Source organism: Heterocephalus glaber, unplaced genomic scaffold, assembly GCF_053883595.1.
Source record: "Heterocephalus glaber isolate CG9 unplaced genomic scaffold, H.glaber_assembly_v1.0 deba00000809, whole genome shotgun sequence".
In the NCBI taxonomy this organism is placed as follows: Eukaryota; Metazoa; Chordata; class Mammalia; order Rodentia; family Bathyergidae; genus Heterocephalus; species Heterocephalus glaber.
Window position 1 is genome coordinate 8043496 of NW_028258163.1, and position 13401 is coordinate 8056896.

General features: G+C 37.5%; 1 protein-coding gene across 7 annotated transcripts in view; it reads right to left on the bottom strand.

Moving 5' to 3' along the window:
- Cdin1 (CDAN1 interacting nuclease 1) overlaps nucleotides 1–12745 on the bottom strand; it is a 311052-nt gene extending 298307 nt beyond the window's left edge. For 2 of the 7 annotated variants that reach the window (XR_015449760.1, XM_087207451.1), the window contains exon 1: nucleotides 12339–12745. Coding sequence is in view for 5 of the 7 variants with exons in the window: in XM_087207451.1 (XP_087063577.1) it covers nucleotides 12339–12439 (101 nt within the window). In the remaining 2 variants the exon portion in view is untranslated. The remainder of the gene's footprint in view (nucleotides 1–12338) is intronic. The other 5 variants (XR_015449761.1, XM_021241649.2, XM_004861512.4 and 2 more) reach the window with 5 other exon arrangements.
- Between the last annotated feature and the right edge of the window lie 656 nt (nucleotides 12746–13401).

Below are 13401 nucleotides of genomic sequence, written 5' to 3' on the forward strand. Positions count from 1 at the left end.
TACGGAATAATAAATCTATTCTAAAGAGAAAGTGTATGCAACTTCTTTGTGTTTACTACAGGTCTTCCCATAATCAGTACAAGTAGGTCAAATAATTTGGGAATCACTTAAAAAACTCATTCTTCAAATTTGATGAACACCTACACTAAGCACTAAAATCAATGTTCACCTTATGTGATGATCTAGGTCATCCTATAACATCTCCATGTCCTGAAGTCTTTAACCTGAACTCACATATTTACTGGATTCAAGCTACTTCCTTATAAGCAGAACCCTGACTTCAAAACCGGTATTTGCCCAAATACCACTAATAAATGCATGCTCACCCTCCTATCAAGTTAAGGCAAGAAAATATAAAAAGCTTTCTGAATGAGTGGTTGCATTTGGGAAAAACTAGACCAAAAAATACTTCAAAATTTTCAAGTTTTAACAATCCCTCTTATTACTGGTAGTGATCATGTGACATTAGTGTTTTCTATTATGGGGAGAAAATTAAACCTAAACCAGTTGTCATCATCAGAATATTGTATCTTGGTTACCAGTATCAAAGGACTTTACTACAATTTACTAAAAGGTGTCCTTACACTGGGAATAAAAGAAAGACACTTGCAAAACCTAAGAAATAAAAGGTCTGATTTTAGGCAAAATAGCTTTGGTTCTAATATTCTGAGTGTGATTATTATAACCATAAACACATTACAAGGATCATGCCTATATAAGTAATGGTAACAACAAGCGTAGCAGCAAACTGCACAGTATCAGGAATGTGCTAATCATTTTATATGTATGGTCTCATTTCAAATTCTTAACAGTTTCATTTTATAAAAAAGGACACTGAGACAAGAGGTGAAAAAAAAACTACCTGAAGTTACCCAACAAGCAAGTCATGAACCCAAAATTTATATACTTATTTCTAGAAGCCAAGTTCCCTAATATATAAAACTGCCTGTAAAATAAAATTCTGTGTATAGCTCCCTAGAGTTCACAATAATAGGACTTTTGCTCCATATCAATTTGTAAGATAATTAACCACAAGGAAGGGAAGCTAAATAAACCAACCAAGGTCTAGCACACAATCTGCCAACCTCAATACCACCTGGCTGGCGCACTCTTACATGGGCCTGCCTCCTCACTGAATTCCATTTATCATCTGAAAATGCAGCCTTAACTAGTACTATGAATATTATTTGTCACTTCTGTTTTAGTTGTATGTTGTTATATTCTTTAATTACTGATACTTGAGATATAGAAAAGAAATACATCTGAATATAAAATAACCAAGTCTTTAGAAAATTACACTAAATTATAATCAGTTAAATATTTCTCATTATTTTTCATAATTTCAGAGATGTTTACTTTTATGTTGGAATAACTAGCAAATAAAAATGTAACTAGGCTTGAAGTTTCTCTAGAACTTATTTCTAACATGATAAATCTTCAGGTATACCACTGGAGCATTTTCCAAATTCCTACAGAAAATGATCACTGTAATGTCCATATATTTAGGTAATTAACTTATTTTGAAGGATTAATTTTCCCAAATGAGATACATATGTAAGGCTTTTTCTTAATAAAACAAATAGTATTTTCTTCAGTTCACTCAAATGTCCTCTATGAAATATATCATCACACCTACAATATACTAGGTACTGACGGATTCAAGACTGCAATGCTAGCTCCCACACAAATTTACAGGGGAAAAAAAAGGACAAAGTCCAACACTCACAATAATATTACAATATATGAGATACAGATTGAAGTATTTTGAACTCTTTTCAGAAAAACAAAGAGCTATAAAAATCAGAACAAATTGAGTTAAGAAGGTTTGGCCAAAGATATGCCATGAAGCCACAAAGTACAGTGCAGACGTCTCAAACTGGTGAGAGTACACTGGGGTGTTTGCGGCTTACCTACCTCTGGGTGGGAACAAAGGTTAAGCCCAACATTTTGCCAATTTCTGTGGTGTAAACTCCCTCCGTGTGGAAGAATTTTAGCCACCCAGGTGAGATCCCAGTTTGTAGAGCCTGGGAGAAATGCTCGACCATCAGCTCTCATGAGCTAGAGAGAGACCGCTCCAGCACCGGCTGGCTGTAGGCCAGACTCAGCCCACAGACTTGTTCTGTTTGGCCAAGAAAATGTTGGCCCACACAGTGCTTTAAAAATTCAAACAAATTGACAACATTTAAAACTCAAGATATTTTATTTCATTCTTTAAAAAGAAATTTTTTTAAAAGATCTTGAGCTGCTTTCTAAGGAGTAGAAGACCTGGCAAGACTGAGAACCACATTCCTGCATGGCAGCGGACAGCTGGCATAAATCGGTAGCTGCCCTACTAGAGCACACAACTGTGCCTTCACTCCACCACAGCCCCAGCCAGGACAGCTCCACTCAGTCACTTGTCATGATACCTGCCTGGCCCCTAGTGGTATGGCAGTCAGGATCTCCAGCTGAAGAGTAGGCATGGAGTTTCACCTCCAGGTGTGGGGCTCTGATCAAATCAAGGGGTAATACTCCACCCTGGGTTTCTGCAGTTATGTTAAGAGATCTAACTAGATGATCTCTAACTGCTCTCTCGACCCAATATTATTTTGCTGTCAAGTCATTAAAGTCACTAAGGTCAAGTCACAAGTCACTAAATTTGAAATAAGAGATGTGGGCAGTTCCTTTTGGAAAAGGCTTTGTAATCTTCATGTGGAGTATACTAAATGTGCCCACCAAAGGGCAAATAAAGATTCAAAACACTGTAAATTTGAGACTATAAGTATATAAGATTACATATATTAATTGGCCTCAAAAATACGAATATAGATAATTTTAACTTCATCTGTTAGGAAGTAATGTTTGTGACCTGTTACATATAGGCTGTTACATGCAGGCTGCAAGTCTGTGGGATTTTTAATGCTATACAATGAGGAGTTGGTCACATATCCTCAGTCCATTTACCATCTTAGCTAAATGGGGCATGAAGTGCAAGTTAATTTCAAATTTTATTAGCTTTCCCTACGAATATTATCAACAAAAACAAACAGCAGTGTAATATACCTTAGATGATACCAGCAAAAGATGATACCAGCCTGGGAGAACTGTAGACAGAAACAAAAACTTGAAAAAATTAAACTGCTGATCCAATTCCATGTGTGTTACAGGAAGACGCAATTAAATGATGCTTTACCTCTCAGATCCCATCTACAAATAAGGCCACACTCTATGAGTCTTAGACAATATGTCTGAGTTGCAGGATCACAGAAGGCTAAGTTGTGCCACAGGCATAAATGTCAAACCATGAAGACTGTTCATTCTGCATTTCTATTCATCCTAAAGGATTTCTAGATTGAGCAAGTCCAATGCTGACCACTTAAGAATGTTCACAAATATCCATGACAGTGATTTGTAAACTTGCTGAGTGTAAATGTGAATCTTTCACAGTCCAAGGATGATTTGAGGAAGCACAAGTCAATTAACTGATAAGTAAGCGAAACCAAACACTTGCATCCCACAGGTTAATAGACTTTTGACTATGAATTTGGGGATTTTCAACAGTCTTAAGTAATGCTAAGGGTCTATTACATCGCTTATTTTTAAAATAGAACAAATATGGCAAAACTGCACAAAATGCATTATAAAAACATAATGGTAAATTCAGTCCACATTTGTCAAAAGTTAAATAACAAAACATTATTACCATATACATTTTTTTTTTTTTTTGGTACCAGGGATCAAACTCGGGTCCTTGAGCTTTACCATATACTTTTATTGAGTTTCTTTTTCCTAGGGAAATATGTAATCCTGTATTGTACAAGCAACCATTCTGGTATGGGCTATTACTTGGAAACTGGAGTATGGTGCCTGAATATAGATTTTAAGTTGAAATCAATATTCTAATAACATAAAAATTTCCCCTCAAACTAATAAAGAATATAGTTAGCATACAGATTCTTCTCAGAGGACGGTTAGCTGAGGTTTCCTTCAAATACTCCTTTCCTTTACAGGAATTCATGGTTCTCTCTTTTGTAGTCAACACAAATCCAAAGCAGCACAAATATCTGACAAAAGCTAGACACTTCTTTTACAAAATGATGGTGTCATACATTAACAAAAATCCCTTTGTGAGAGTCTTTAAAGCTGTTACAATGTAGCAACAAAATAAAAATCTAAAATCTTATAGAATAAAAAAATCATAGTTTAAAAGATTATGAAAAAAAAAACCATATTCTTTTCTTAGACACCCCAACCTAATAATCAATACAGAAATACCCCTCGGTATGTTTGCTGAGTGCATGAATTGGTTTCTGAAGTTTGAGTAAATTAATTCTATTTCTTTAGCAAAACCACCAATAGAATTTCCAGTCCAATAAAATACTTTTTCTCTCTTTTCGGGCTATTCTTACTCATTATTCTGGAATTCAGGACTGTCACCACCTTATAAAAAGTGCAGAAAACTGATCACAAATTGAGAACTAATTCTCAATTTAATTGAGAGAAACAAGGCCAAAAGGAATACTATTTCAATCAAGTAAACCAACCAATGATACACGGCAATTCACAAAAACTAGTGAATCTAAGTCTAAAAGTTTCTTAATGCCATTTTATATCAAATGTAAAATTTTAAGGCAAATTTCTCATATCTAGGCCACATTCATCTGATGATCAAATCATATAGGTTCAATGCCATACAATCAATGGGTCCATACAAATATTTTTATTTTCTGCAGATTTACTGCTTTTTGTTTCAAAGTAAAATTATGTTTTTTATGTTTCAAAACATTATTATGCAGACATTTCTTCTGAAGCCAAGCTACAAAGTATAATAATAGTCATATTTACTGATCTTTAAATATTTCCCAAGGGATCTTCTCTACACCACAGGTTTTATGTGCCTTGGTTCACTTGTTCCTCACCACAGTTTTAAGGATCTGAACAACTACAGGAGCAGAGTTAAGAGTAAGATTCTGAAGCCAGACTATCCTACTTCCTTCAGGACTTGATCTCTCCTTTTACAGATGAAGCAACTGTGACACTGATTAAAAAAAAAGAGAGAGACACAGCCATGTCCTTTCCTAGAGTAAATTGTTATAGCAAGCAAGAACACTGGAATACAAGACTCGCTGCGAAAAGTCAGTATTTAAAATGCATCATATGATGGGGGAATAGGAGTACAAAAATAAAGAACTGTAGCCATTGGCTGTATCAAATTAAATCAAGACACCTGAAATAAATAAAAACCTAAGTAAAACTTTGTGCTTTTCCCTTAGCTACTCTATACCTACCTAGACTGGATCCCTTTATTTACCAACAAGAACCACTGTCAAAGTTCAGTACTGGCAAATACCTAATAGAATCACCTTAACCCCAGAGATAGGTAAAGATCTAAAAAAATAAAAGTATATTTTTGTAAAGATAAGGAAATTGTGTTTACAAACAAGTTTTTAACTACTCCTTTTGAGGTTTTACCAAGAACAGGAATTTAAAGCTGCTCCTATGAATGAATTGTTCCCTGCGTTATGATCCAAGAGGAGGAAGACAGTAGGACAAGTTGTGGAACAATACAGAAAAAGCACTTAGAAAGATGGAAGGCACCATTAGAAACACTGGAACAGGATATTTAAGGGAAAAGATACAGCAATACAGAGATTTATTTGGTTAAAGATTTATGGCATCAAGAGTTGGATTTATAACTCATTAGCATAGCAACTAAATAAATAATGTATGGTACAGGAACTCAGGGAACTTGTTCCAAAGAGCTGCATTTACCAGCAAAACAATTTCCAACAAAAGTATAGTTCCTCTAAGAATTCTACTCAACTAACCGCATATGAACTATTTTAACAAATACTTAAACTCTTTCCTCAGAATATATATATATATATATATATATATATATATATATATATAAAAAAAAAGTCCAAATAGTGTCACAAACATAGTAAGGACCCAGTGCATTATTACATATCTCATGCTCTGAGTAGTGGAACATTCGACAAATATCAAATGAAAATCATGGGCTCATTGTAGAATGAACTGTTTCATACACAATGGCAGTAGTAGGTGATACTGGCTGATGAATGTTCTGGTGAAATATTCACCAATAGGGAAATATAAGTAAGAGCTGTTTAATGAAAGAAACCATTGATGGAAGCTAAAATCACTAGGAGAAAGTAGTACGAAAAGCAAGATATTTGTATAGTATCAAAGCATATCCGCATAAGGTAGTTAATAAATGGAAAAAAAGAAATAGTGACATTACAGCAGAGAAACTTGACAGACATCACCTTTACCAAGTCAACAAGGTTAACATCACTAATGCTGTAACAAAATATATGAAATTAATACCATGGTTATGATGCACTCAGGAAGGCACAACACCATTTCTGGGGTATTACTGTCAAAAATGTTTACCCTCAATCTATCACGAGAAGACAAACACAAATGGAGGGACATTCTACAAATGAGTAGGGCTCTTCAAAGTTGTCAAGGACCAAGATAGAGTGAGAAATCATCAGATTGAAGAAGACATAAAACATAACTAAATCCAACGTGTGTTGCTAGAACAGAAAGTGAAAAAAAACTGGCAAAATTCAAAAACGGTTCTATGCGATGGTAGTTCAAGATGTTAGTGTTATGGGAAGACAGGTGAAGGGCACATACAAATTTTTTAGAATATTTCCACCACTCCTTTGTAAGTTTAAAATTATTTAAAGATAATGTATATTCAAATACATATGTAGTGTTTGGAAGGAAATTATAATGTAAAATATAATCTTGTAAGTATTAGCTGATTGGGCTGGGAGCTTCTACCTAAATAACATGGTCCAAGAAATAAACTAAAACGTGGAAATCAACAAATATGTCCTCAATAGCTACTTAAATACATGTGTCTTGTGTTCTAGGGCCCATTAAATTGTACAAAAGAATTGGATGAGGGTCAATTATTGAGTTGTATGATATTAGAGATCATAAAACCCTAGTCCCTCATTTCAAGTGAAGAATTCTGAGACCAGATTGCCAAAGTTTAACGTAATGACCTAGAAAGACATAATTTAAAAAAATATTAGTGAAAAGAAAGCCACAGAGAAGTGAGGCTACTTTAGAAGCCACAAGATAAGAGGAAAATTAAGCTGGAGGGAAAAAAGAAAAAGCTATATCTATACTTTTCAGCATACACTAAAATAAGCCAGAATTAGCCAGAATCATTAAAAAGAATAAGAAAGTTACAAAAACTCAGAAGATAATTTAGGGGAAAAAATATTCTGTTAGGATGGAACAGGACTTTCTAAACATAACGGCAATTTTTTTTTTTTTTTTGGTACCGGGGATTGAACTCAGGTCCTTGGGCTTGCAAGGCAGGCAGCAGAACCACTGAGCTAAATCCCCAGCCCAAGGCAAACAATTTTTAATAAGCATAAATTTAAGAGTTAGGCATGTCAAAAACAATAATTTTTAAAAGCAACAACTGGGAAAATATCTTTAAAAATATGAAACATAATGGATCCACATCCTTAACGCAAGCAGATCAATAAATAACAGTAAATTCTCCAGTAGAAATTGGACAGATGACACCAAACAGGTACTCAAGAAGAAAATTAAATGTTCAAAACACATTTGGAAAAATTCAGAATTATAACTTTTAAATGCTAATTACAAGATGTCATTCTTGCTTCAACATATTAAAGATTAATAATGACTCCTGTCAACACTGGCAAAGGTTGCAGAGACAAGATACGCCCATGCTCTGCTGGCAACAGGATCAGTACCATCTTTTTTATAGTAATTTGTCAGTACACATCAAAATCCTTCACAACATACTCGTTCATAAAAGTTGGCAGTGGATGTCAAAGGTGTGGTCGATGGGCTGGTAGAGTCCCTGAGACCTTCTCAGGGATCTATAAGGTTGAAATATTCTTACAAAAAGAGCAAGACTTCATTTACTTCTTTTTTTTTTTTTTTTCTTTCTTTGGTATTGGGACCTTGTGCCTGCAAGGCAGGCGGCAGAACTACTGAGCTAAATCCCCGGCCCTATTTGCCCTCTTGTATTGACATTTGTACCTATATACTGCACATGTACAACAAGTAAACCATTACTGTAGTCGTAATTATTGTATTTCTCATCACACACTTGCAGGAGAAAAAAGAAAAGCAAAAAGACTGTTCACTTAAAAGTATTCACTAATTAAAATAAACAAATACATATCAAAGCTCAGGGGAAAGCACTTGCTTGATTTTTTGAGAGCTGAACTAGCCACTTTTTCCACAGAACACAATTCCTACTTGAATGAACAATGAACGAAGTATGATTATTCAGATTTTGATAACTAGCAGACATTTTCTCGAAAATAAATGATGTGAGCCTGTCACTTCAAGGAAAACAACTGGTAGCATTTGTTGCCAACAGTCAAAGTTGAGCTTTCAAGGGAAAATTCAAATATCGGAAAGCTCATATCCATCACCATAAGTTTGACAACTTCAAATCATACAGACTTCTGACAAGATCAGTGGTGCTATTAACAAATGTGACTTTTTTTATATTGTATAATGAAAGGTGACAACGTTTGGGAGATGTGTATAGTTCACAACCACCTTTTTACAAAGGAGCAATGCAGGAGAATAAAAATCACATAGGGTCTGGGTGTGGCAGCAAACGCCTGGATCCCAGCACTCTGGGAGGCGGAGGCAGGAGGATCACAAATTCAAGCCCAACCTGGGCAAATTAGTGATTTAGTAAGACCCTGTGTCAAAATAAAATAATAAAATTTAAAAAGGGTTGGGGATATAACTCAGTGTGAAGGCCTTGGGTTCAATCACCAATAATAAACAAAAAAAAACCCCAACCAATCAACCAAACAAAAACCATGCATTGGCAAAAGATCCATTTAAAGTTCAAAATAGACCAGTGGATTATAAAAGTATGAAAAGTTTCTCTTTTTTTCCTCCCAACACAGGGTCTTGGTATGTAGTCCAGACTGGGCTTGAACTCACTAAGTAGCCCAGGCTGGCCTCAAACTTGCAGATATCCTACTTCAGCCTCCCCGAGTGCTGGGATTATAGGCATGTACCATCACACCCAGTTCAAAAAGTTTCTTGATAAGATTTTAGATTCCATGTTGCAATTAACCTTTAGGAAAATATCACTTGGGAATAATAGATAATGTAAAATAGGAAGAAAAGGTCCAAAGGGGTAGGGGTAGTGGGAGGGGCAGGGGAAAGGAAAGAAGGGAAAGGAAAAATGATGAGAAATGGAAAAAATGGAAATAAAGTCTTTGCAAATAGGGAAGGGTGGAGGGCGTGAAGGGAGGGCTAGGAATGGGGAAAAAACAAGAACCAAGATGCATTATGTAAAGGTACAATTCTCAATGAGAAATGTAATTGTGTTGTATACCTACAATGTACCAATAAAAGAATTTAATACAAAAAAAAAAAAAAAAAGGAAAATATCATTTGGGCCAGGGATTTAGCTCAGGGGTTTCGCTGCCTGCTGCGCGAGCACAAGGACCCAACTTTGATCCCTGGAACCAAAAAAAAAAAAAGAAAGAAAACATCATTTGCTGGAGTTTGTGTAAAAACAAAAATATCCACAATTATCTCAAAAGCGTATTACTCTTCCTTAATCTAGCGGTGGTAGACCTATGGTGTGCATGTCACAGTGGGCTGTTTATATCATTGAAGTGCATAATCAAAAACAACATATTGGGCTAGGGATGTAGCTCACTGCATGAAACCCTGAGTTCAATCCAGAGGTAGGGGTGTGGAGCACCCAACAAGTTGAATTCGGAGACAGATATGTTTTCTTTCATTAAGTAAAGGCACTAAAGAGATTCACAGAAGTTTAGGACAGTATCATTTGCTCACCACTTATTTTGAAATTACAGTTATTATTCATAAAACCTGGTAGGAAGTAATGAGCTTACTCGTTTTGGAAATAAATTAAGTAAATTTTTAATTTCTCATTTTAGTTCATATTTTGGCAAATATCTATAGATATAACCCACATAAACAAAAGTTCTTTTGAGGCTTCAATATTTCAGAGTTTAAGAGGCTCTGGAGACCAACCAGGCTGTGAACTTAGGATTCGGCCATTCCCAACTTCTGGGAGTCTACAGGAAGAAAATATGCAGACCTGATTTTACATACATGCAAAAATAAATTATGTAAAATATTAGATAAACAAAACCTTTGAAAACAACAACAAGGACCTGGGTAGTATGTGTGGAATGTGATATTACTGATTATTTGAAACAAACTCCTTAGACTTTTTAAAGATGAGGAGGCTCACAATATATTGGAGAGGGGGAGTAAAATCTACAAAAAAAAATGAACAAGATTAGCGGGGCGTGGTGGTGCACTCCTGTAATCCCAGCACTGAGGAGGCTGAGGCAGAAGGATCACTGTGAGTTGAGAGCCAGCCTGGGCTACATAGTGAGATCAAGGCCAGCCTAAACTATATAGCAAGACCCTGTCTCAAAACAATCACAACAAAAAAACCCAAAAAAACAAAACAGCTACGCACTTTTAAAAAAAGAGGCACCCACCAAAAAATAAATGCTATTGTTATCATTAATACTAATTAAGGTAGAACTAAGAGGGGGGCGAAAAACATTCTAGACACTGTTTGGTCATTAAACATCTTTAGGGTTTTTTATGTCATTTAACCTCCTGAACTACCAGAAATTATCTCAGAGGTCCTTACCTGACCAAATGTCTGATAAAATGAACTACTGCATCTCAAAGGTATTCAAGACCTTTGCAACATTCATATAAAGTACAACAGTGGTATCATGAAAACTGTGAAACCAACTCCAAAATCACACTATTTATAAAATTCTGACCCAATCTACTAAATGGCTTTTTCATTTCTGCTTTTGCAGATTAGTTTGGGCTATCTAAATAAAGTTTCCCGAAGAGAGAATTACCCCCTGAATGGTACTATATTTGGAAGAAGTGGTAAATATTTAGGCATATAATGAGCAGGAAAGTGCAAAAAAGAGTAAGCTTGAATGTATGGTGTCCCATACATTCTTCTAAAGGACTGATAAGACTACCTACCGAGGAGGTTAAGACAAAAAAGAGAAGAAGAGAGAGTGGAAGAGAAGAGGATGCAAAAATACAAAGTAATAATATATGCACACAACGACATCAGGATTCCAAAAATGTATGCTCTATTCAAAAACAGCCTAGTAAAATCTAACATTTTCCTTGGCTATCCAACTTTCACCCACGTTACTGCTCATGAAAGAACCAGAAGGAATGAATGATAGAAAATTAAATTCCAACTTGTCAATTCTGTTCCTTGTTAGGAAATCCGATAACATCTTGAAGACTATACAGAGATAAGTATTACCTTAGATTAAACCTGGCTAATATTGGAAAGAGACCCCTTCAGATAACAGACTAGGACTAAAAACCTGAGGTACTTAAAAGATCTTCCACCTAACCTTGATGTGTATTTTAACGTCTAGTACCCAAACACTTCTCTTTCCTTAAAAACAAATAAATAACTTCCATGGTGATGTGTTACACATCATGGGCAGGGAAGCTCTCCTTACAGATAACCATGCTCAATGCCATGAAACTAAATATACAGGTTTCAGTTTGGTTTTGAGTTAAAAAGAAAAAAAAAGTATGCAAACATTCTGTACTTTGAACACAGCATAAATAGAGGAACTTAGTTGTCCTGCACTGCTTATTCATGCAATGTTTGGGTCTCAGCATTCACATCTTTAAAATGAGGAATCTATTTAACTCCTAAAGTTCTTTCTTAGAAAAAAATGGGTAATTCCAAAACTACTCAAAAAAGAAGTGTTTGGGGGAAGAGAGAAATATCAAATACACCCGGAAGGTGCAGACATCTGAGGAGAAACATTCGGATCTAGTTTCTTTGGAATGGGAACCCTCGAGGCACTTACTGCAGTCTACATCCTGCATCCCTTCAGGCCTGTGCTCCCTTTTTTATCTCCAGTGGCCAGCTGAACAGGGCCCTAGTTTGCTCCTTTTGAATCTACAACTCCTGTTTTCACTCTGCGAAGACCCTGTCGCACGTCATCTATACTAGTCTCTGTCAATTACCCCCGGACACCTACCATGTGCGCCCCTCACCCAAATATATAGCAAGTTTTCAATAAACGTGGGTTGACCTGATTTGCGAGGCCTTCGGAAGCCACTAAGAGTTGTGTGTGGAAAGTAGGTGAAAGAAGAAAGCTCTCCCGCCATTCCTGACCTGCTAACCCTTCGGACTCGTGCTCCTCCCCGCACTCGTGTGTGACACGTGGCTCCTAAGAGATGACTAGGCTGCCAAGGCGCAGCTGCTGCAGGCGTAGGGCCGTGAGGGGGACAAGAGGGGCACTTACCTGGGGAACCTCTGCTTCAGCTTCCTCAGGCTCTGCCTGGTGGGCGGTACAGACACTAGGCACTGGGCTATCTCGTCGTACTGGGCTTTAGTCAATATCATGTTGGGCCAGGGTCGGGTGGTGAGAGGGACAAGGAAAAAACACCCTGGGCTGGGGCAGCCCAAGGCCTGGGGCAGGAGGGGGTAGGCAAACAGAGGCACGACTCGGGGTCCTTGTCTTCCTTAGCCTGCCTCTATCCTCCCAAAAGCACACTCCTAGCGGCACAGGCGGGGCGGAGACACTCTGGGTCCCAACCTTCACCAAGAACCTCCGAGGCAGGGGCGGGCTGTAGACCGGATTGCCCTACCAGGATTTACTGAGCAGCCGTAGAAGGCCACGCTGAAGGCAATTAGATGCCATGTCAGGTAAGGGCAAACCAACCAGGAAGTGGCGGAGGTCCCGGGTGCCAGAGTCTAGGCTGGCAGGTATCCCCGGCGTTGGCCACCTGGGATCGGTCAGAGAGAGATGCTCTGGAGTTCACACTGTCCCCGTTGTTAGGAGCCAGGAAGGCCTAGTGCACAGACCAGGGATAGGTCTCACGTGGTAACCCGCCAGCCTTCAATTTGAGCTCCCGAAAGCCTCTGCCTGAGCGCGATTTGAATATTTCCAGGCGCGCTTTGGTGCGGATCGGAGAGGGGCGGTCTCTGCTCGGAGACACCCGCCTTCTCTCTGCGCCCGAGCCGCGAGGGAGACCCGGGGGGATCGCTGCGAACATTCAACTTCGGCTGCTGTTGGGGAGTTATGCAACTTCAGCAGCTCCATGGAAGGTAGTTTTCTCTTTATTGGAAAACAGACTTAAACCCTACATCATCAGACAACCAACAGTAAAGAATACCGCTTTCACTCCCTAAAGTTAGATGCTCAAGGACTGAAATCGTACTCTTAGCCGAGCTTTCAGAAAAGTATAGACTCCCAATAAATATTGGGAGAAATGAATCACTAAGTTAATCTTTTGTCTTCTGTATGGATTTCAGCTTCCCTAAGGCAATTTATTGAAAAATCAGCCCCTCCTTTAAACCCTTTT